Here is a 25,360-nt window from a genome sequence, read left to right as displayed (position 1 = left end):
TTCTGAAGGGACTCAATGGATCATGCAGCATCTGCAGAGGTACAGGGATAGTCAACATAATGGATTTAAACCCTGCATGAGCAAACCCAGTAGATATATAGTTCTTCCAATTTGCATGGGGTCAGTCTATAGGAGGTTCATGTTGAATTCTTTTATTTTAAGTAACTTCTGCCTACACTCCCTTCCCCTATCACTCCCTTCCTCTGCCCTAGTCATTTAACCAGTTGCACAGTTCACCACATTGTATCCCTCATGTGATCACACCTTCCCAACCAAATAATGGGCCTACCACCTGCCCAAGGTAATTTGTTGCCGGCACTGATTGGTCTTGGTCTTTCCTCGCCTCCAGCTCTTCATTCCCTCCCCCCCACCACCACCTACTTTCAAACTGTAGGATCCCAACCCAAAAGCCCACCTATCCTTTTTCTCCAAGATGCTGCATTACCTCTGAGTTACCCCAGCACTTTGTGCCCATCTCTGCATAGAAGAGTCTGTCAAACAATAATGTCCAATAATAGGTTGTGCTGATGGTTCTGCATTAGCTAGAGTACATTTTCAAAGTATGTTGTGGAGCAACTCTATTTCCTGAAAAACACATCTGGTTTAGGCTAACACAACAGTTAATACAGAGGTATTCAGCCAAGAATTATTTTCAGTAGCTGGAAAGCTTTTGTTATTGTGTAAATCCAAACCACCAAATCCAAAGGTGCATCTCCACATCAGCACATAAAACCACCACGCCCTCCTATGTAATCAGCTTCGATAAACCTGGCAAAGTTAAGAGTCAAATAAAACTATGGATATTCATTTCATACAAAACTGAACTTTGACTTTTAAATATTCTTTACTATACGTTTCAGCTAAAAATAGAGGAAGTATGTTGAATAAACTATTGATTTTTTTCAATATAGTATGAACTCTAAAATCCATTTATCTTCATACCTTGTTATCCTTTTTTATTTGGTCGGAGATTTCTTTCTCGTGATGAATATCTTTATCAAACTTTTCTAAGCGCTCATATAATTGACAAAGTTCCTCTTCATGCTCAGATTTAACGTTCAAAAGTTCCTCTTTTTCTTTGAGCAACATTTCAATCTTTTGCTGAATTCACAGAAAAAAGACTAATTTTAATGCCGTGCCAAGAATCCAATTTCAACTTTAAAATAACCTATAACAGTTGGACACTTACAACAAACTTTACAACAGAAACAGCAAATCAAACGTCCACAGGTTGACATTTCTTAACATTAATTGTAATCTATTGTTTAAAATCATTTCAAAAAACATATGCAACAAACAGCATCAAGGTGACTTACATATTGTGAACTGATCTCCACAGTTCCTGTCAGTTGTTAGTGTATCATTCTGGTCTCCACCTAAACCTGCAGAGTCTATAGCAGCCCAAACCCAAACACACTTTGGTTGAAACATAACAAGAGCAGGGACAGGCCATGATGTCCTCGATGACCTTTTGATCTGATCATTGGCCTGAGCTCTATTCGCCTATTTCATTGTCAGTGCTCAGAATCTGAATTCTACTTCAGCCTTGAATTTACTTAATGACTCAGCAACCATAATTCCCCAATATGGACAATTCTCCAATATGGACAATTCTGAAGATTCACAATAATTTAAGAGAAAATTATTGTGAGATAATGCGCCTCTAGTTCTAGATTCTGCCATCTTTCTCATTACTGGTGCCCCGCAAGTCTATGTTCTCAGCCTCTTAATATCCTCCTTATGACGGAAGAGGCTTCAGAGGGATAAGGCATACATGCACTTGAATAGACAGGGGCTGATTAGAGATAGTTTTGTACACGGGAGATAATATCTGACAAATCTGATTGAGTTTTTTTGAAGAGGTTTAATCAAAAAGGTTGACAAAGGTAAAGACATAGTCCATATGGATTTCAGGAAGGCCTTTGATAAGGTTCTGTATGGCAGGCTGGTCTGGAAGGTTAGATTGTATGGAATACAGGAAGAAATAGTCGACTGGATAGAGAATTGGTTTCATGGAAGGAAGCAGAGGGTGATGGTGGAAGGTTTTTCAGACTGGGGGCCTCAGGAATTGGTGCTGGCCATATTGCTGTTTGATTAGGCATAATTAGAAAGTTTGCAGATAACACTAAAGTATGACATGACCGTCACAATGAATGGTATGGCCCTTGGGAATATAATAGAGCAGAGGGATCTAGGAGCACAGTTTAGTACCAAAGTGAATCAACTCACATTTACCCACATTATATTCCATTTCCATACAGAAAAGGAAAGACTATATCTTATAGGTTGTGAGGTTGAGTGGTGTTGATATTCAAAGGGGTCTTGATATGCACGCATGCATGTCATTGAAGGTTTACACACAGATACAGCAAGCAAAAAGGGGGGCAAAGACTACATTAGCCTTTAATATGAGAAAACAGGAGTACAAAAATATTGCAATTGTAAAAGGCCTGGAGAAGACTGCACCTACTCTACTATGTACAGTTTTGGATCTATTTAATGTACAAGGAATGTAGCAAAGACCTGCTGGACTGGTTCCAAAGATGGCGAGTTTGTTATATGAAGAGATCGAGTAGATTTGTAGTTTCACAACAAGCAGTAAACCATTAAGATTCGGTTGGAGATAAATTTTTTGGGTGAAACTGCAATTTTCTACCCAGCAGATCTACGGAAGCTCATTGTTTATTCAAAAAGATATAGATTTCTGGACATTAAGAGAATTGCAGGATCTAGGGACAGTGATGGAAAATGGCACTGAGGTAGAAAATTAGGAATGATCTTAGGCTTGCAGAAATATGACGTGGAAACAGACCTTATGGCCCACAGAGTCCACCCTAACCATTAAGCAGTCATTACACGAATCCTACACTAATCTAAGTGGACGTTTGACAACCTTGCTTGATTTTTCTCATAAAGGCAGCTGCCAGTTTGTTTAGATAAATGATGTACATCAGATCAAAATTTTGCAATCTAATTTACGTAAGATGGTGTTTTGATGCCAATGGATCACAGAGATTCTATTTTAGGTTAATTACTTTCACCTCTTGCAAATGATAGCCTTTTTGCTCCCCCTATGTGTTGGATACTGGTCTGCATATTGTTATGGTGTACTATACCATCTACACCTTTACGAGCAAAATATGAAGTCCTGGAGATACTCAGCGGGTCTGGCAGCATCTGTGGAGGGAATGAACAGGCGATGATTCGGGTCGGGAGCATTCCTTCCAGACGCTGCCTGACCTGTTGAGTTCTTCCAGCACATTATGATGTGCTCAAGATTCCAGCATCTGCAGTTCTCAGTGTCTCTAGATGTCTAGAGACAGTTTTTACACCATATCTAGTCATTCAACCACATGAGCTTTCAATCCTTGGTGACCTGGTCTTTTTTTAGCAGAAATCTTGACAACAATCAAATCCAGGAAATATCATTATATTTTCCTCTCTTTCGCCCAGCTTTTCTTGGGGACACCGACAGTCGTTTCAGAATGGATACCAAACCAAAGCAACTAGGAATATGGATCTTTTGAACACAACATAAAACACTAAAAGTTGAAGATATCCCACCTCAAGAAAGTTTGTTTTTGTTGTCACCACGATCATGTCAGAGTTCGTGTCATCTTCTACGGTAAGCAGCTCATCAGTGGGTGACAGCCCACGGAACTGGAAAGGTGTACTTGCACCTCGGATTTCCCCCTTGTGTGTTACATAGCAGAACTGATAAAACTCTCCATCATCATTGGGAAGATAATAACCTAAAGATTTAAATGTTACATTTTAATAAATATTATTCTCAAATTTAAGGTAACTTTACAAAAATATCATGAAGTACATACTTTTATATAATTAATCTCAAGCCAAATCAAATCATGGATTTTTTAAAATTACGCAATTACTGTGCACTGGTGACACAAATGGCTAAAGTTCATCTCCACAGATAACACCCGATCTGTTACACATTTCCAAAAATTCTGCCTGTGCCACAGCAGTCGTGGTTTGAAGGTTAGCTGAACTCCGGCGAATGAATAGTTAATTGTTTTACCTTGGAAAACCACAAGACGAGTATACGAAATTCCTTCCACATAACCTTCTGGTACTTGAGACCACAGAAATGTATAATAGTCACGAGCAGTGCTCCAGCCAACCTACACATTGAAAAAAACATTAAAAATTAAGCATTTGCATTTTATCCCACTGTATCCTAAATTCCATGTACATCAAAAATGTTGATTTTAAAGATTTCTTCTCAAAATTCTGTTTATAAAGAGGTGCATAACTTCACTATCAATTGATTAAGAGAATAAAAACTGTCCAATAAACATTTAAAAATAGAAATTAGCCATGCATGTGTGAAGAATGCCAGTTAATCAATACAACCAATATTTTAAATTAAAACAGGGATCATTGCAATGGGCCTTCTGCAATGGAGGGGGCCCATGACAGAAAAGTCAGACTGGGAGTGGGAGATGAAGTGCTGAGCCACTGGGAGATCAGGTTGGTTAAGGCGGACTGAGCGAAACGATCGCCGAGCCATCGTTTGGTCTCGAACAAATGTTGACATCTGGAACAGCGGATACAATAGATGAAGTTGGAGGAGGTGCAGATGAACCTCTGCCTCACCTGGAAAGACTGTTTGGGTCCTTGGATGGAGTCAAGGGGGGAGGTAAAGGGACAGGTGTTACATCTCCTGTGGTTGCAGGGGAAAGTACTTGGGGAGGGCGTGGTTTGGGTGGGAAGGGACGAGTGGACCAGGGAGTTACGGAGGGAACGGACTCTGCGGAAAGCAGAAAGGGGTGAAGATGGGAAGATGTGGCCAGTAGTGGGATCCCATTGGAGGTGACAGAAATGTTGGGAGGATAATTTGTTGTATACTTTGGCTGATGGGGTGGAAGGTTTAGACAAGGGGGACTCTATCCTTGTTACGAATGGGGAGAAGGGGAGCAAGAGCAGAGCTGCGGGAGATAAAGGAGGCCCTAATGAAAGCTTCATCTATAATGGAAGAGGGGAAGCCCCGTTTCCAAAAGAATGAGGACATCTCTGATGCCCTAGTGTGAAGCACCTCATCCTGGACGCAGATGCGGCGTAGACGTTGGAATTGAGGGTAGGGGATAGACTTTTTACAGGAGACGGTGGAAAGAATTGCAGTCAAGATAGCTGTGGGAGTTAGTAGGTTTGTAGTAGATGCCGGTCACTAGTCTGTCTCCCGTGTTGGAGATGGTGAGATCCAGAAACGGGGTAGGGAGATATCGGAGATGATCCAAGTATGTTTAAGAGCAGAATGGAAATTAGTGGTGAAATGTATGAAGTCAGCGAGTTCTGCATGGGTACAAGCCCCAATGCAGTTGTCAGTGTAGCTGAGGTAGTGTTCGGGAATGGGGCCAGTGTATGCCTGGAACAGGGATTGTTCAACGTACCTGACAAAGAGGCAGGCGTAGCTAGGGCCCATGCGAGTGCCCATAGCTACGCCTCGGGTTTGGAGGAAGTGGGAGGAGTCAAAGGAGTAGTTGTTGAGGGTAAGATCCAGCTCTGCTAGGCAGAGGAGTGTGTTAGTAGACGGAGATTGGCTGGTTCTACGGTCATGGAAGAAACGGGCTTCAAGACTGTCCTTGTGGGGAATGGAGGTGTAGAGTGACTGGACACTCCATGGTGAAGATGAGGGAGTGGGGGCCTGGAAACCGAAGTTATTGAGGAGACGGAGAGCATGTGAGGTGTCTTGGACATAGGTGGGGAGGGATTTGACCAGGGGGGATAGGATGGAGTCGAGGTAGGTGGAAATTAATTTGGTGGGACACCAGCAGGCAGAGACAATGGGTCTGCCAGGACAGTTCTGTTTGTGGAATTTAAGGAGAAGGTAAAATCGGGCAGTGCTGGGAAGGGGAACGATAAGGTTAGAGGCATTAGAGGGCAGAGTACCGGAATTGCTCAGATCAGTGATAGTGTTAGTGAGATAGACTACTTAGAATAGAACTGCAGGTGACATAAATTAATGCAGAAACAACATATTGCACTGGGAAAGCAAATTCAACTTATACAAAAAATAATTCTCTTTTATTGAATGCTCGACACATTAAAAATCTATTCAAAAGCATTATTGCTTAAATAATCTTAACGACAACTCAACTTCAATTAAGACCAAAGCAAACTAAAAACCAAAGATAGACAAAATGTTGGAGTAGTTCAGCAGGTTAGGCATCATCTCTGGAGAAAGCTTAGGCATTTTGTGTTTATCTTTGGTTGAAAACAAGCATATACTATTCCTTGTTATCTACATACTAAAACTCTTGTTTGTTTGTTTGTTCCTGAACTGTAGGCAAAACGGTACACAATAGCACGACAATTTTAGGCCCACCTTACTCACCATCGTCCCTTTAGTGCTAATGGAAGTTTCATTGAAATCGGTGTTATATTCTTAAAGTTATTCACATTTTAAAGTTTTAATCTATCTCCTAGGGAGGGGGGGGGGGCGGAGAGGTGGGGGGGGGGGGGGGGGAAGAGGGTGCTGCACCAATGCAGGAGAGGTTTAGGCCCAACAGGTCCACTTGGTCTAGTTACATATTAAAAACCATTTGTATTAAACCACTCATTACTTCTTACAATTAGGTAAACTTCCATCAATAATGAACCCAAACGATTATTTCAAATGTTTCATTTGCAATATGAAGGATTGTTGTGATATAGATCTGAGTGATTTAGTTTAGTATATATTTATTACAGGAGACATTATTTATTTTCATATTTAATCATGTAAAGATTCCAATCATAAACACTCTTTATTTACAAAAGAAAACTGGTTTTCAAATGAATGAATCCCAACTCTAGTTAAATTAACTTCAAATCAAGAATTATTGCAAGAACTGTTAAATGTGTAATGCACAAAGAAGTGTTTTTGTTAATCTCTTTCTGCTGTAGCTAACACCACGCATTGTGATGTTGCAAGATGACTTACTACAAGTGTCGTATGTAAAGGTTAGCATTAAATATAAAACTGGGGAGTGGTTAAAATTATTTAGTTTATTGCAACTGTAAGCTAATTGGCACGTACTTACAGTATAAGCATTTTAGAACTCGCCAATTGAGTAGATGGTGGAGGCTAAGATCATCACATTTTAGAAGTATCTACTCAAATCACCAAGGCATTGAATGAACTTTTCAAATACTGAAAAATGGGCATAGTACAAATGAAAAACAGAAAATAGGTGCAGGAGTAGGCCATTCAGCCCTGCGAGCCCAGCACCACTATTCAATATGATCATGGCTGATCATCCAAAATCAGTATCCCGTTTCGGCTTTTTCCCCATATCCCTTGATTCCGTTAGCCCGTAGAGCTAAATCTAACTCTCACTTGAAAACATCCAGTGAATTGGCCTCCACTGCCTTCTGTGGCAGAGAATTCCACAGCTCTCTGGGTGGAAAAGTTTTTCCTCATCTCAGTCCTAAATGGCTGGCCCCTTATTCTTAAACTGAGAGCCCAGGTTCTGGACTCCCCCAACATCGGGACCATTTATCCTGCATCTACCCTGTCCAATCCTCTAAGAATTTTATATGTTTCTAAATCCTTCTAAATTCAAGCAAATACAAGCCCAGTCGACCCATTCTTTCATCATATGTCGGGCCCGCCATCCAGGGAAATAACCTAGTGAACCTATGCTGCAATGCCTCAATAGCAATAATGTCCTTCCTCAAATTAGGAGACCAAAATTGCACAAAATACTCCAGGTGCAGTTTCAACAGGGCCCTGTACAAATGCAGTAGGACCTCCTTGCTCCTAAATCAAATCCTCTTGCAATGAAGGCCAACATGCCATTGGCTTTCTTCACTGCCTGCATGCATACTTTCAGTGACTGATGTACAAGCACACCCAGGTCTCGTTGAACCTTCACTTCTCCTAATCTGACACCTTTCAGATAATAATCTGCCTTCCCGTTCTTGCCACCAAAGAATTTGAATTCCAACAAAACCCCCACCTGCATCCCGTACTACACATTTACAACGACATCGGCTAGCTGCAGGATAAGAGGCAACGGCAACTTGCTAATCCAGCATTGCTGTGAAATATACAGGGGGATCTTCTACGAAAGGACAGATGTCACATTAACATCGTTGGATCCCATCAGCACAGTAGCAAGCTTGTCAAAAATGTTTGCCTGTTAAAGTCGCCCTCTGCCAAGAACTGTACCTATAATCTAAGATTATTCCATTTCCTCCAAATCCAAGGCATAGATATGGGCACTGGCATGGGCCCCAGCTATGCCTGCCTCTTGGTAGGATAAGTCGAACAATCACTGTTCCAGGCATGCACTGGTCCTATCCCCGAACTCTGCCTCCGCTACATTGACGACTGCATCGGTGCTACCTCCCACACCCATGCAGAACTCACTAACCATCAACTAAACGACTAATCTCCATCCTGCACTCATATTCTCGGCCCGAAACATCACCCATTCCTTCTCTCTAGAGATGTTGCCTGTGTGTGCGTTACTCCAGCATTTTGCGCCTACCTATAATCTAAGATGCAGTTTTAACTGCTGCACCGCATCACAGACCAATACTCCACTAACATCCTTTTTAAAAGAAAATAGGAAAATAGAAGTGGAAATAAATGTGTTGAATTTTATCATGAGTTATATATTAAGAAATTATGTATGAAATTAGCACTTTGTTAGCAAATGGAAAAAAAACTAAGCATCTGTGAACACAAACAAGCAACACCAACCACGAGGAAATAAGACCAGGGTTTCATTTCATCAGAAACAAAGTCTGCAAGTCACAAAGCATGTTGGGATCCACAGTACCATTCTAGCTATTATAAATAAAGTTAATATACTTTGTGTTTGTGCCCAAAAGTTAATGCTGCACTTTTTTAACCTTCTTCCTATTTTAAAATTTAACTGTTTTTGAAAAAAAACTTATGATTTTTGAATTTCTATTTCAAAGCCTTGACAGTTTTCATTTCTATTAATTAACTGCAAGACAGTAGCATTTCTTTATAAACATCATTTTTGAGACTAAAATTACCAATATATTATTTATAAACAACTTTTCTGGTGGAAAAATGTAATTGATCGTACTGGCCTTCCAACGGCTTATGGACTGTGTGTGCCGTGGCCTGGAATTCGTCTTTGTGTACTTGGACGACGTACTCGTGGCCAGAACTATGCGCCCACTCTTCCACCTCATGGCTGGTCGCCGCAAGAGTGGGACGACGAAGCAGGAGCGGCCTTTGAGCAGGCTAAGGAGGCCCTAGCCAGGGCCACGATGCTCGTCCATCCTAAGGAGGATGCCCCAACCGCCCTGACCGTGGACGCTTCTGAGGTGGCGGTCGGTGCGGTGTTAGAGCAGCACATCGACGGGTGTTGGCGGCCACTCGCCTTCTTTAGCAGGCACCTCAGCGGGGCCCAACGGCATTACAGCGCGTTCGACCGGGAGCTCCTCGCCCTCTACCTCGCGGTACGCCACTTTCGGTACTTCCTAGAGGGGAGACCCTTCACCGCGTTCACAGACCACAAGCCACTCACCTTTGCGTTCGCCAAGGTTTCGGATCCGTGGTCTGCGCGGCAACAGAGACAATTGGCTTATGTGTCGGAATACACCACCTCAATTCGGTTCGTGGAGGGAAAAAACAACAGGGTGGCCGACGCCCTGTCTAGACCCGCGATCCACGCCGTCCTACAAATGGCCGGGGGGATCGACTATTCCACCCTAGCAGCCGCACAGCTGGGGGACGAGGAGATGGCCGCCTATCGTACAGCCGTGTCCGGCCTGCAGCTGGAGGACATTGTCTGTGGCCCCGGGGATACAACACTGTTGTGCGACACCTCCACTGGCCTGCCTCGGCCCATCGTCCCTGTCGTCTGGCGTCGCAGGGTATTCGAGGTGCTCCACGGGCTGTCTCACCCCTCCATTCGGGCGACGGTGGCCCTTGTATCCTCCCGTTTCATGTGGCACGGGCTGCGTAAGCAGGTCGCACACTGGGCACGCACCTGCATCCCGTGCCAAACTTCAAAAATCCAGCGACACGTGCGTGCGCCTCTGCAAGAGTTTCGTGTCCCTCGGCAGCGCTTCGACCACATTCATGTGGACATCGTGGGGCCGCTGCCGCCGTCCCGGGGCATGGCCCACCTCTTCACTGTGGTAGATCGCTTCACGCGGTGGCCGGAGGCCATTCCGCTGGCAGACACCTCGACGGCCACCTGCGCGCGGGCCTTGGCGGCGCACTGGATCGCCCGGTTCGGGGTGCCACTGGACATTACATCCGACCGGGGGCCACAGTTCACTTCGGAACTGTGGTCGGCCATGGCAAGACTCTTGTGTGTCAGCCTACACCACACTACGGCGTACCATCCACAGTCGAACGGGTTGGTGGAACGCTTTCACCGCCAGCTGAAAGCTGCCCTGAAGGCTCGGCTCACGGGCCCAGACTGGGTGGACGCCCTGCCGTGGGTTTTGCTGGGGATCCGCACCGCACCCAAGGAGGACTTGGCCTCCTCCTCCGCCGAGTTGGTGTACGGGGCCCCCTTGACGGTTCCCGGGGAGTTCATCCCACCAGCGCAGGGTCGAGTGGAGCAGCCTTCTGACGCCCTGCAACGTCTTCGGCAGACGGTGGGCAGGCTGGCACCTGTGCCCACGTCACGTCATGGGACATTCCAGCCACACGTCCCTGCCGCTCTGGAGGACTGCCAGTTTGTGTTCCTGCGCAGGGACGCACACCGATCACTTCTCCAGCGGCCGTACGAGGGCCCCTTCCGGGTCCTGCAACACGGCTCGGCCACATTCGTTCTGGACATGGGGGGTCGCAGAGAGACTGTTTCGGTCGCACGGCTGAAGCCGGCACACGTGGACATTGATCGGCCGGTGCCGGTTGCACAGCCCCGCCCGCGCGGTCGCCCCCCGTCCAAGCTACCCCCTCCAGTGTCTGCTACGACCCCTCCACCTGTCGGTCAGTCGCCGGTCCCTGCGCCGGTCATGGTGCGCACCCGGGCTGGTCGCCTCGTGCGCCCTCCTGTCCGTTTTGTACCTCCGGTTCTTGGGGGGGGTCCTGTGGCGGATCAGGCCACTCCTTGGGTCAGCCCCCTCGTTACGTGACGGACAGGCGAAAGGGGTTAAAAGCCAGACCAATGGAAGGCGTATCTTATCCCTAGGAGAACTACGCTGTGGGCAGGAGCTCACAGCCTAATAAAAGAATCTTACTAAACACTGCCTGGCGTCTTGCCTTTTCTCTGGCCTCCGCCAGGCCACTACAGTACAGTATAATATTACATATTATCTAACGTACATGATATTTCTTAAATTGTTTCAGATCTGTTTAGACATGTGTTTGTTCTTGTAGAAAGCACTTTGGGCTGCATTCAATTGCATGAAAAGTGCTATATAAATGGTTATTATTATTATTATTTTACATTTTTGAATCATCAGTGCTGAGCATTTATGTTGGTATATGGCCTTTTAATGCATTTCACTTTTAGATTATATTTTATTTAACTTATTTTTTACATTTGTCCATCCCATGAGATATGCCTTTTGGAACCTGCAATCATCCTGATTAAATCGGTCAATAATGGGTACAGAGTTCCAGGATTTAGAGCTTAACTTGATAACAAGTGTAAAGACATTATTTCAGTTAAATGGGGCACTGGTGAACCAGCACCTGGTAAAGGTTCTCTTCAGGTTTAGTCACCCAACTATGGAAATATATGCTATTAATAGAAATGGATGCAATATAGATTAGTTAGACTTATTCTGAAAATTAGGGGTGCGTACTGCCACACTGGTGTCAACACTCTAGATTAGAAAGGAATGGGAGCTATTGTCAATGAAACAAGACACCTCTTGAAGCATCTGTTTGTGTGTGGAATCATTATCTGTACAGCCTGAATTGACTTTTCATAGCCAAGTTGATCAGAGTTAATCCATTAAAACAATTACAAGATTAAAAAGTGAAAATACAAAGCTAGACAGAGAGAGAAATGGATGGAAATCTAAATGAAAAGTCTACCAACATACAGTGCCCTCCATAATGTTTGGGACAAAGACCCATCATTTATTTATTTGCCTCTGTACTCCACAATTTGAGATTTGTAATAGAAAAAAAATCACATGTGGTTAAAGTGCACATTGTCAGATTTTTAAAAAAGGGCAATTTTTATACATTTTGCTTTCACCATGTAGAAATTACAGCAGTGTTTACGCATAGCCCCTCATTTCAGGGCACCATAATGTTTGGGACACAGCAAATGCCATGTAAATGAAAGTAGTCATGTTTAGTATTTTGTTGCATATCCTTTGCATGTAATGAATGCTTGAAGTCTGCGATTCATGGACATCACCAGTTGCTGGGTGTCTTCTCTGGTGATGCTCTGCCAGACCTGCATTGCGGCCATCTTTAGCTTATGCTTGTTTTGGGGGCTAGTCTGCTTCAGTTTTCTTTTCAGCATATAAAAGGCATGTTCAATTGGGTTCAGATCGGGTGATTGACTTGGCCACTCAAGAATTGACAATTTTTTAGCTTTAAAAAAAACCCTTTGTTGCTTTAACAATATGTTTGGGATCATTGTCTTGCTGTAGAATGAACTGCCAGCCAATGAGTTTTGAGGCATTTGTTTGAACTTGAGCAGATAGGATGTGTCTAGACACCTCAGAATTCAATATGCTACTACCCATCAAGCTCTTTCAAGTACTTCTTGACAAACTAATGCGGTCATCCTATTTTGCGGCTAACCAGTGGTTTGCATCTTGCAGTTTAGCCTCTGTATTTCTGTTCTGTTTGGCGATTTTTCTTTTTTGCAGAGGGAATTCTTCTGTCATTAGCTGTGGAGGTCTTCCTTGGCCTGCCAGTCCCTTTGCGATTAGCAAGCTCACCAGTGCTCTCTTTCTCCTTAATGATGTTCCAGTTGATTTTGGTAAGCCTAAGGTTTGGCGGATGTCTCTAACAGTTTTATTCTTGTTTCTCAGTCTCATAATGGCTTCTTTGACTTTCCTTGGCACAACTTTGGCCCTCATGTTGATAAACAGCAATAAAAGTTTCCAAAGGTGATGGAATGATTGGAGGAAAGACTAGGTGCTGAGAGCTCTCTTATACCTGCATTAAGGGGGCATTTAAATACACTGGAGCAATTACAAATACCTGTGAAGCCATGTGTCCCAAACAGTATGGTGCCCTGAAATGTGAGGACTATGTATAAACACAGCTGTAATTTCTACATGGTGAAACCAAAATGTATAATACCCTTGAATAAAATCTGACAATGTGCACTTTAACTACATGAATTTTTCTATTACAAATCCCAAATTGTGGAGTAGAGAGGCAAATAAATAAATGATGGGTCTTTGTTCCAAACATTATGGAGGGCACTGTATCAAATTCAATATAGTATACAACATAATCAGAAAATTTCAGACAGTCCTTGGTACTAGATATTAATCTGAATCTTTGAATTGTAAACTAATTTCTGGCCACAACAAATTGAGTAACATATCTAGTTAACCTGAAGATGAATACTATTTCTTTATTCTTGCTAGGCCCAAATCTTGCGACTGGATCCTATAGCAGTACAAAATATCTTTCTCACAATAACAATTGCAGATGGGCAATAAATAATGACCTTATGAGCAACACCCTCATCCCATATAATAATCAGCAAATTTTATGTACAATTTATTTTTGATGTCTTTTATTTCTGCTAAAAGGACTATACAACCAAATAATCCATCAGCCCTGCAACATGCAAAAGGCACCAGGAGAAGGCAGCAGTTTTCCTCCCTGTAGGTTTCAGATGCGGCACTCAATTAAAAATTTAAAGTTATCATTTCTGTGGGCCGCAATTGTTTTCACTACAATGTTATTAATCACAATTGTGCATAAAATCCATTTAGTCACCAGCCACAGAAGACAAAGATAATCAGCAGCTGGCCAAACTATGTTGAATTAATCGACCGTCTGTTAGCCTTTTCATTAGCATCTTCGAAAGCAGAATAGGCTGTCCCGGTTTGAGCTTTCATGACTACAGATTGATCTCATTAAATGTTGCTCAAACATATTTTCTAGTGGATCAAAAGGTACAATAGGATAAAACATGCTATTTTTTTGCACGTGGTTCCACAAAGAATCAGAGACAAAGTCCTCCCTGCAGGTTAGCTGGAACTTCCATACTTTCACATTAAAATGCAGGAAACAGAGGCAGGTTGAATATCTGACTTCTTGCTCCATTGAATCAGGTTACCTGCTCCATTGAATCTAATGAATCTGGATGCAGAGTGCTGATATGTGTGATCCATGTGGCTAAACGTTCTTTCCATTTTGCTCCTAAACTTTTCTCCAACCATTGCTGACCTACATTCTGCAACCCTACTTATTTGAGATTTAAGAGATTGCGAATTCTAGAATCTTGAGCAAAAATAAAACTGCCAGAGGAACAGGCAGCATCTGTGGAGGGAATATGAACTACATTTAAGTACATTTAAATGTACATCATTCATTTTTCTTCATTTTATTTTTCTGGTTAATTAATTTCAAGTTATTTATGGAACATTTAAATGAATGTATTATTTTTATTGTTTTTAAAGTTATAAATGATTTTTATCACATTAAACTTCTAGACCCCAACCTCTGGATCTACTAACTGAGGTACATGATCTGGTTCAAAATAGCTCCACGTAAATGTGGAAGCGGGCAAAAATACAAAGTACAACAAAAAAAATTGCTAAACTTTTGAATCTATTCTGTTTTACAACACTCACTCAGTCTGTGAAATTTCAACCCTGTTTAATGCGATATAATTCAACACTTTGCACTAATCTGAATTAAACTCCTTTTGCCATTCCTCACCCCATTTACCCAGCTGTAATTCCTGACAGTTTTCTTCACTATCTACGATACCATCTAGTTTTGTGATATCAGCTGTTGACAGAGGTCATCTGTTGCCAGAGGTATTCTGCTGTTGGCCCTGATTTGTCCTGCCTTTTCCCGCCACTCTACCCACTTTAATCAGTCCGAAAAAGGGTCCCGACCCAAATGTCACATGCATTTTCTCCAGAGATGCTGCCTGATCCGATGTTACTCCAACATTTTGTGTCCATCTTTGGTAAAAACCAACAGCTGCAGTTCCTTTTTATTATATTGGTATTCTGGTATACCAGTCTTCAGCATCCTCTCCAAGACCTCCACATTCTTCCTGTAAAGGGCTAACCAGAACTACAAACAATACCTAAAATCCAACCTAACCAAAGTCTTCTAAAGCTGAAGCATGACCTCATTACTCTAAAACTCAATGCCCCAACGGATGAATGCAAGCATATAATACATATTCTTTACCACTTAATGTACCACTTTTAGGAAGTTATGGACTTGGATGGAGGTTAGCCCAAAGAAGTGGTTTGCATATAAACACTGTGTACAAGAATTATATTGTCAAAATTTCAATTGAATTTCCTTGCTCCCCCTGCTGAAGGAGAGGAAGGATTACGCTGAAAGTCAAAAAGATGAGATGGGAAATTGCTACAAAAAAAGTGAAAGGAAAGACAGAAATCCATTGTTTTTTTTAATGATCTATTTAATTCCCACATCCCTCTTGTCCCACTCCCCTTTCGACAATTCCCTCCATTTATTTTCTGTAAACAAAAATTATTTATTTTGATTCAACTCATCCAGTCCACAGGGAAAATATTTTTTTTTCATGTACAACAGTTATACCTTCAGTATAAGAAAATAACTGCAGATGCTGGTACAAATCGATTTATTCACAAAGTGCTGGAGTAACTCAGCAGGTCAGGCAGCATCTCGGGAGAGAAGGAATGGGTGACGTTTCGGGTCGAGACCCTTCTGAAGAAGAAGGAGGGTCTCGACCCGAAACGTCACCCATTCCTTCTCTCCCGAGATGCTGCCTGACCTGCTGAGTTATACCTTCAGTTATGTACTACTTCCAGAAACATCTTACAGAAACTGTAGACTGTCAGTTGCACTGCAGCATGAATCAAGCAATTTAAAAAACTCAATCGTTACTGTAAATGATGGAACTCACCCTAAAGATGCCAACCCAGTCTTTTTGATGTGGCTTAATGTATGGAGTCAGCGTGTAATGGCACTCAAGTGGAGCTTGAGGGAGATAACTTTTTGCCACATTTTGAAAGATCACATGAGCAAAATTCGATGACAGCATTGTGCTGCTTGATGGAAGCTGAACATGTACGATATCCATTCTTTAGCACAATATCTGTAAAATTTAAAAAATGGTCAAGTTACTCAAACTGTTTTAGTTTCCAGTTTATATAATCGCAATACAATCAAGGTTCAAACATCCTTTTAAGCATAACAAAGAAATAATGACAGATTCAGCTGGAAAACAAAGATCCTACATACAAAAGGAAGAGCATTTCACCTCATTTTTATACAGCACTTTTGGAGATGTCCAAAAGACATAGGAACAGAATCAAGCCATTCAGCACATTATGTTTACTCCGGCATTCAATAATTTCTGATCTACCAGCTTGGTGACATTCAATAGTCTGTAGCCATATAACTGCAAAGTCTCCAAGTTCAAACACCAGTTCGCTGACCTCCCAAACATTGCCTTTTACGTTTGTGTTGGATGCCTGGATCCAAGTCTGGGATAGACATAAAATGCTGGAGTAACTCAGCGGGACAGGCACCATCTCTGGAGTGAAGGAATGCGTGACATTTCAGGTCGAGGCCCTTCTTCAGACTGATGTCAGGGGAGTGGGCGGGACAGAGATAGAATGTAGTCAGAGACAGTAAGACTGATAGGAGAACTGGGAAGGGGGAGGGGATGGAGAGCGGGGGAAAGCAAGGGGTATTTGAAGTTAGAGAAGTCAATGTTCATACCGCTGGGGTGCAAACTACTCAAGCAAAATATCATATCATATCATATCATATATATACAGCCGGAAACAGGCCTTTTCGGCCCTCCAAGTCCGTGCCGCCCAGCGATCCCCGCACATTAACACTATCCTACACCCACTAGGGACAATTTTTTTTTAACATTTACCCAGCCAATTAACCTACATACGTCTTTGGAGTGCTGTTGAGGTGCTGTTCCTCCAATTTGCGTCGGGCTTCACTCTGAACCAGGAAAGGTGAGAATGGGAATGGGAGGAGGAGTTAAAGTGCTGAGCAACTGGAAGATCAGGTAGGTTAAGGCGGACTAAGCGGAGGTGTGAGGCGAAACGATCGCCGAGCCTGCGCTTGGTCTTGCCGATATATAGGAGTGGACACCTGGAACAGCGGATACAGTAGATGAGGTTGGAGGAGGTGCAAGTGAACCTCTGCCTCACCTGAAAAGACTGTCGGGGTCCTTGGATGGTGTTGAGGGGGGAGGTAAAGGGACAGGTGCAGTAGCAGGGGAAAGTACCTGGGGAGGGGATGGTTTGGGTGGGAAGGGACGAGTTGACTATGGAGTTGCGGAGGGAATGGTCTCTGCAAAAAAGCAGAAAAGGGTGGAGAAGGGAAGTTGTGGCCAGTAGTGGGATCCCGTCGGCGGTAGCGAAAATGTTGGTGGATTATATGCTGTATGCGACAGCTGATGGGGTGGAAAGTGAGGACAAGGGGGACTCTGTATTTGTTATAAATGCGGGGAGGAGGAGCAAGAGCGGAGCCGCGGGATGTCGAGGAGACCCTCGTGAGAGCCTAAAGAATGAGGGCATCGCCGATGACCTGGTATGGAGTAGGGGATAGAGTCTTTACAGGAAGCATGGTGGGAAGGTTTAGTCTAGATGGTTATGGGGGTCAGTGGGTTTATAATAGATGTCAGTCAATAGTCTGTCTCCTGTGATGGAGACGGTGAGATCTAGAAACGGTAGGGCGATGCCAGAGATGGTCCAAGTGAATTTGAGTGCAGGATGGAAATTAGTCGTGAAATTGATGAAGTCAGTGAGTTCTGCGTGGGTGTAGGAGGTAGCACTGATGCAGGCGTCAGGTAGAGTTTGGGGGTAGGGCAGTGTACAGTGATTGTTTGACGTACCCTATAAAGATGCAGACATAGATGGGGCCCGTGAGAGTGCCCATAGCTACGCCTTGGATTTGGAGGAAATGGGAGGAGTCGAAGGAGACGTTGTTACGGGCAAGGACCAACTCAGCTTGGCAGAGGACAGTGTCAGTAGACGGAAATTGGCTGGTTCTGCAGTCGAGGAAGAAACAGAGGGCTTTAAGACCTTCCTGGTGAGGGATGGAGGTGTAGAGTGACTGGACATCCATAGTAAAGATGAGGGAGTGGGGGCCTGGAAAATGGAAGTTATTGTAGAGATGAAGAGGGTGCGTGGTGTCTTGGACATAGGTAGGGAAGGATTGGACCAGGGGGACATAGGATGGAGTCGAGGTATGTGGAAATTAATTCAGTGGGACATGAACAAAACAGAAACAATGGGTCTGCCAGGACAGTTCTGTTTGTGGATTTTGCGGAGAAGATAAAACCAGGCCGTGCGGGGCTGGGGAACGATAAGGTTGGAGGCGTTAGAGGGCAGAGAGCCGAAAGTAATGAAATCAGAAATGGTGATATTAAGGTCTAGTGCTCGTCTGTGGGATCATGGTCCAAGAATAAGTAGGAGGAAGTGTCTGAGAGTTGTCACCTGGCCTCAGCCGGTAGAGGTTAGCGCGCCAGACTACTGCAGCACCTCCCTTGACGGCGAGTTTGGGATTAGTACTTCTAGTTGCTTTTAAGGATAAATACATGCATAGAGAGAGATCTAGGAACAAGGATCTGAAGATGCTGGTTTACAAAAAAAGACAAAATGGTGGAGTAACTCAGCAGGTCATGCAGCATCTCTGGAGAATGTGGATAGGTGACATTTCGGATCTGGATGCATACTTGCACAAAGCCAGGATTTATCTTAGTTACTACATACACAGCCCTGAAACACATTTCTACCACAACCAAGCATGAAAAATAATCATGCGAAATATTCATGACCAAAACCAGTGAAACGATACATCGACAACATTTAAACATGAGATGAAGAGAACCGGCAAGCAAATGAGCACCAAATATCTTAATATTGACCAATAAATAACTTAGAATAATTTATTTTGGTCATTGATTTGAGATATTAATGGACATCTAACTCCTTCTTACACTGAAATGAGAAACTGCATTGAGATACACAGTGCAAAATCTCAAAAACATGTCTTGAATAATATATAAAGTTTATTGTTCCACATTACTCAAGATTCCACACATTCATCTACGATATTTCCAATAATCTTGAGTAAGCCATTGGCCAGGACAGTGGGGAAATTATTGTTTTTCTCAAAATAATGTAGTGGGATCTTTAGCATTCAACTGAGTGTGTAAATGGGGTGTCAGCTTTTTGTTTCACCCGATAGATGTCAACTTCAGCACTGAAATACTCTTTTGGTATTGCACTGGTATGTCAGCCCACATTTCAAGTCTGTGGAGTGGAGCTTGAAGCTCCAATTTCATGAGTCAGATGCAAATGAGTTATAGATCAAGACGAAGATTAGTTTAGTTTGCGTACAGCACGGAAACAGGTCCTTCAGCCGACCGAATATGCGTCAACCAGCGATAACCGCACTTGCACTATCCTGCACACACTACAGACAATTTACAATCATACCTAGCCAATTAACCCGTAAACTTGTAAATCTTTGGCGTGTGGGAGGAAGCCTGAGATCCCATAGAGAACCCACGCAGGTCATGGGGAGAATGTACAAACTCTGTAAAGACAAGCACCCATAGTCAGGATCGAACCTGGGTCTCCGGTGCTGTAAGGCAGCAACTCTACTGCTGCGCTATCGTGCTGCTCACGGTGAGATTGAATGAAGTGTGACTTTCTTTTCATTGTTGCTCTACATATTATATACCTTTAAAGGTATTTAGTAATTCACTTCAGGCATCATTTCTTTTACTTTCTTGGTGTGCCTACAAACCAGTGTACTGACAGACGACACCATTTCCACTTTAGTTCAATAACATCCTGGATGATATAATCATAAGTCCAAAGACGTACAGGTATGTAGGTTAATTGGCTGGGTAAATGTAAAAATTGTCCCTAGTGGGTGTAGGATAGTGTTAATGTACGGGGATCGCTGGGCGGCACGGACTTGGAGGGCCGAAAAGGCCTGTTTCCGGCTGTATATATATGATATGATATGATATGATATGATATGATAATTGAATATTGGTCAACGTAGGCATCATTATTACAATGTAAGTGTCCAAGACAGACTCAAAGCTGGTGAAATAATTGGAAATCATTTTGCTTTATCTAAATCTCAAAATATATTATGTCATATATAATAAAGTCGATTTGTTGTTACAGCATACCTGAATATTCAATTAGTTTTATCACTGAGGCGTCTTCATGTTATAAGAACACATGCGATTGCTCATCTATTCATTTATATACAAAATGCTGGAGTAACTCAGTAGGTCAGGCAGCATCTCAGGAGAGAAGGAATGGGTGACGTTTCGGGTCGAGACGTTTCGGGTCAGTCTGAAGAAGGGTCTCGACCTGAAACGTCACCCATTCCTTCTCTCCTGAGATACTGCCTGATCTGCTCCAGCATTTTGTGAATAAATACCGTCGATTTGTACCAGCATCTGCAGTTATTTTCTTACACTATTCATTTATATAGATCATTTCAATTACAATATGAACACAGATTTATAGCGTAACTAAAATTTATAATATTTTACAGATGTAAATTTGCATTTAGATATAAATATACGTAAACCTGCTATCAACTTTTCAACTCTAAATTTAGAATCAAAACTGCCAATGCAAATCTATGGTTAATTGAATATCTACCGATTCGATCCTCAAGTTATTTCTTTTGGTTTATCATCCATTTTACCACTGACCAGTATTTAATGTTGACAATCTCTAAGACTGGATTAAAACGCTTCTTTGGAAATATGACCATTGCAGTTAATTAATCTCTGCAAATTTGTTTTTGCCATTGTCAATGTGCCAGTGTAACATTTTAAGGATATTAATAACTTGAAAGACTTCAACGATGATTTATGGTAATTGGGAGGTTTTAACTGATGACAGACAGAATGGCAACATTGACAGATAAACAGTGGTTTCAAAAGCTTCATAGAAACATAGAAAATAGGTGCAGGAGTAGGCCATTCGGCCCTTCGAGCCTGCACCGCCATTCAATATGATCATGGCTGATCATCCAACTTAGTATCCCGTACCTGCTGGTAGATCGCAGATGCCAGTATTTTTAGCAAGACCGCATTAGCCAATGACATCTTCGGTTGTGGCGGATGTGACAGACTGTCTTTGCAGAATTAGTTTATTTAATCATAGACAGAAATTCTATACACCCAATGTGATGGTTGAATAATCATCATCTCATTTTGAAGGAAAAATGCTAACCACGTAAAAAACAGTGTTTAAAACTGTTTCTCTCTTCAGACTGGGTGATACCGATTTGAGTCATCAATATGTCGAATTCAGCAACACCAAATATTTTTTTAAAAATCAATAATGTGTTATACTGCATTTGGAGCCAGTATTTAAATTGCGTCTCTTGAAGCAAAATGCCAGTGGTGATTCCTTGGGACAAATGACTTATCTGTGCAGTAGCATTCTTAAATAACTAATCAATTTTAATTACAAGAAATCTTCATAAAACATAGTTTTATTTATTGTCACGTGTACCGAGGTACAGTGAAAAGCTTTTGTTGCATCCTAACCAGTCAGCGGAAAGATTATAAATGATTATAATCGAGCCATCCATGGTGTACAGATACATGATACACGGAATAAAGTTTAGTGGAAGCTAAAGTCAAGTCCAAGCGTCTCCAGTGAGGTAGACAGTGATTCTGGACCGCTCTCTAGTTGTTGATAGGATGATTCAGTTGCCTCATAACAGCTGGGAAGAAATCGTCCCCGAATCTCGAAGTATGCGTTGTGAACCTCTTGCCTGATCAGAGGGGGGTGAAGAGGGAGTAACTGGGAAGAGAGTCATCCTTGATTATGCTGGTGGCCTTGCCGAGGCAGCATGAAGTGTAAATGGAGTTAATGGAAGGGAGGTTGGTTTGAGTGATAGTCTGAGCTGCAATTCACTGCAATTTCTTGTGGTCTTGGATGGAGCTGTTGCCAAACCATGCCATAATACATCCCAATAAAATGCTTTCTATGGCACATCTGTAGACGTTGGTGAGAGTTATTGGGGACATGCCGAACTTCCTAAGCCTTCTAAGGAAGTAGAGGTGTTGGTATGCTTTCTTGCCCATTGCTTCAATATGGGTGGTCCAGGACACGTTTTTGGTGATATTTACTCCTCGGACTTAAAGCCTTCAACCATCTCTTCTTTGGCATCATCAATGGGCATGTACAGCTTCACTTCCTGAAGTCCTTCACCATCTCCTTTGTCTTGCTAACGAGAGAAATATTGTTGTCTTCATACCAGATCATGAGGTTCTCAATCTCCTTCCTGTAATCCACCTCGTCATTATTTGATATCCACAATGGTGGTGTCGTCCGCAAATTTGTAGATTGAATTGGATGTGTGATTGGCTGCACAGTCGTGGGTGTATAAGGAGTAGAGAAGGGGGCTGAAACGCATCCTTGCGAAGCACCCGTGTGGAAGATTATCATAGAGGATGATTTGTCCCCTTCCCTCACTGATTGTGGTCTAATAGTGAGGAAATCGGGGATCCAGTAGCAGAGATGAATGTAGTGAGAGAGAAGATAGATAAGCACCTATTAAAGTTGCATGCAATTCTAGTCATTCTTAATTTTGTCAAAGAATTAGATCCATATTGGGCTTGAACTGTATCAACTGTTTTAAAGGAGTGATGCCACATTAAGTCACATCGAGTACATGAAGAAAATTTAAGCAAAGAAAGCGAAATATGCTTTCAGTGTTACATCTGCACTTCAATTAGAAACATTTAATTACTCATTAAAAACCAAGTTGCTTAATGCTTTTTAGTCTACAGGAAAATTTGGGTGCGTTACAAATATAAAAGACCCATTTTCTTTTGTTTATGGATCGTGGTTGTCCATTACAATGCCAACTGCAGGTCCACCTGGTGAAAGTACTCCCATAGTGCTGTTGGTTGAAAAAATTCAGGATGCAGATACAGTGACAATGAAAGAACAGAACAATATTTCAGATGCAAGGGAACATGATTTGATAAGTAAAAGTTGCTATTGTCCATCTCAGCAGTAGAAATTGCAAGTGTGGGAGCTTCTAATAAAATGGTCCTGGCAAGTAGCTGCAGTGCATCTTGGAGATGGTGCATATTTCAATCACAGCAATTCACTGATGAAGTAAACAAACATTTAGAAAGGTGAACAGGGTTTGACGGTATTAGCTGTAAGGAAAGGTTGAATAAACTTAGGATTGTTTTCTCTGGAGGTGTGTATGAAGGGAGACCTAATAGAAATACATAAAATTATAAGAGGAATAGATAGGATAGACAGTCATGACCATTTTCCCAAGATTGAAATGACAAAACTTTAAGGTGAGAGGGGCAACGTTAAAAGGATGGTGTGTTGCCACCCTGGTGCCAGGATCCAGGACGTCACAGACCAATTGCAGAGCATCCTCAAGGGTGAAGGTGAGCAGCCGGATGTGGTTGTGCATGTCGGCATAAACGACGTCGGGAAGATGAGGAAAGATATTCTGCAGCATGACTTTAGAGAGCTCGGAAGAAGGCTGAAAAGCAGGACCTCCAGGGTAGTTATCTCTGGTTTGCTTCCAATTCCTCGTGCTGTTGAGGGCAGGAACAGGGAGATAGGGGATCTGAATGTGTGGCTGAGGAGCTGGTGCAGGGATTTAGATTCTTAGACCACTGGGATCTGTTTTGGGGTAAAGGGGGAATTGTACAAAAGGAACAGGTTGCACCTCAACAGGCAGGTGACCTGGGCAGTTTGCGGCCCGGTGGTATGAACGTCGACTTCTCCAACTTCAGATAGCTCCTCTGTCCCTCCCTTCCCCTCTTCCTTCCCAGATCTCCCTCTATCTTCCTGTCTCCACCTATATCCTTCCTTTGTCCCACCCCCGACATCAGTCTGAAGAAGGGTCTCGACCCGAAACGTCACCCATTCCTTCTCTCCCGAGATGCTGCCTGACCTGCTGAGTTACTCCAGCATTTTGTGAATAAATCGATTTGTACCAGCATCTGCAGTTATTTTCTTATACTTCTGGCAGGCAGGTTTGCCACTACTACACAGGTTGTTTTAAACTAAATAGACATCAAATGGGATAGACAATGATGGAGTTGAAGGGAAAGAGAGTATAGGAAAAGTTAAGAAAGACCCCAGAATTAACGGGGGAGAAAGTTCATGAAGGGATAGGAGAGTTTGGCCAGGTGTAGTAGGAATCAATGTGAAAGGTGAGATGAGTAATGGATTAAAAGTATATATGAATGCATGAAGTATAAGAAATAAAGTGGATGAGCTTGAGGCTCAGTTGGAGATTGGTAGATATGACATTGTGGGGATTAAAGAGACATGGAGGAGGATCGGGACTGGGAACTGAATATTCAGGGTTATATGTCCTATAGAAAGGCAGGTGGGCAGAGGAGGTGGGGTAGCTCTGTTGGCGAGGGGTGAAATTCAGTCCCTTGCGAGGGGTGGCATAGGGACTGACGATGTACAGTCACTGTGGATGGAATTGAGGAATTGTAAAGGTAAGAAAACTACTAATGGGAGTTATCTACAGGCTCCCAAACAGTAGCCCGGATAATGTGTAAGCTGTAGCAGGAGTTAAAACTGGCATGTAACAAAGGTAATGCCACTGTGGTTATGGGGGATTTCAATGTGCAGGTAGACTCGGAAAATCAGGTTGGTTCTAAACCCCAAGAAAGTGAGTTTGAAGAGTCCCACTGAGAAGCTTGTACTGGAGCCTACCAGAGAGAAGGCAATTCTGGATTTAGTGTTGTCCAATGAACCAGATTTAATAAGGGAACTCGAGGTAGTGACCATAGCATGATTAGTTTTAACTGCATTTTAAGAGGGAGAAAGTTAATCAGAAGTGTCAGTGCTGCAGTTGAACAAAGGGGACTATGAAGGCATGAGAGAGGAGCAGGCCAAGGTCGACTGGAAAAGGATCCTAACAGGAATGACGGTGGAACAGCAATGGCAGGAATTTCTGGGCATAATCCAGAAGATGCAGGATCCTTTCATTCCAAAGAGGAAGAAAAATTCTAAGGGGAGTATGAGGCAACCGTGGCTGACAAGGGAAGTTAGGGATGGAATAAAACTAAAAGAAAAGGTGTACAACATAGCAAAGAGTAGCGGGAAGCCAGAGGATTGGGAAACTTTCAAAGGACAACAGAAGGTAACAAAAAAGGCAATACGGGCTGAAAAGATGAAGTAAGAGGGGAAGCTGGCCAAGAATATAAAGAAGGACAGTGAAAGCTTCTTTTAGGTA

At 42.8% G+C, this 25,360-nt stretch overlaps 1 protein-coding gene across 3 annotated transcripts in view; it reads right to left on the bottom strand.

Annotated features, from left to right (window-relative positions):
* tax1bp1b (Tax1 (human T-cell leukemia virus type I) binding protein 1b) overlaps positions 1 to 25,360 on the bottom strand; it is an 80,629-nt gene that overhangs the window by 46,647 nt on the left and 8,622 nt on the right. For all 3 annotated transcript variants that reach the window (XM_078420607.1, XM_078420596.1, XM_078420613.1), the window contains exons 2-5: positions 16,011 to 16,202; positions 4,040 to 4,142; positions 3,565 to 3,752; positions 943 to 1,101 (exon numbers count right to left, since the gene is read on the bottom strand). In XM_078420607.1, coding sequence (XP_078276733.1) covers positions 943 to 1,101; positions 3,565 to 3,752; positions 4,040 to 4,142; positions 16,011 to 16,187 — 627 coding nt within the window. In that variant the 5' untranslated portion in view covers positions 16,188 to 16,202. The remainder of the gene's footprint in view (positions 1 to 942; positions 1,102 to 3,564; positions 3,753 to 4,039; positions 4,143 to 16,010; positions 16,203 to 25,360) is intronic.

Source organism: Rhinoraja longicauda, chromosome 2 (genome assembly GCF_053455715.1).
Source record: "Rhinoraja longicauda isolate Sanriku21f chromosome 2, sRhiLon1.1, whole genome shotgun sequence".
NCBI lineage: Eukaryota > Metazoa > Chordata > Chondrichthyes > Rajiformes > Arhynchobatidae > Rhinoraja > Rhinoraja longicauda.
Note: the sequence above shows the minus strand (reverse complement) of the source record. Positions and strands in the feature narration are given on the sequence as shown.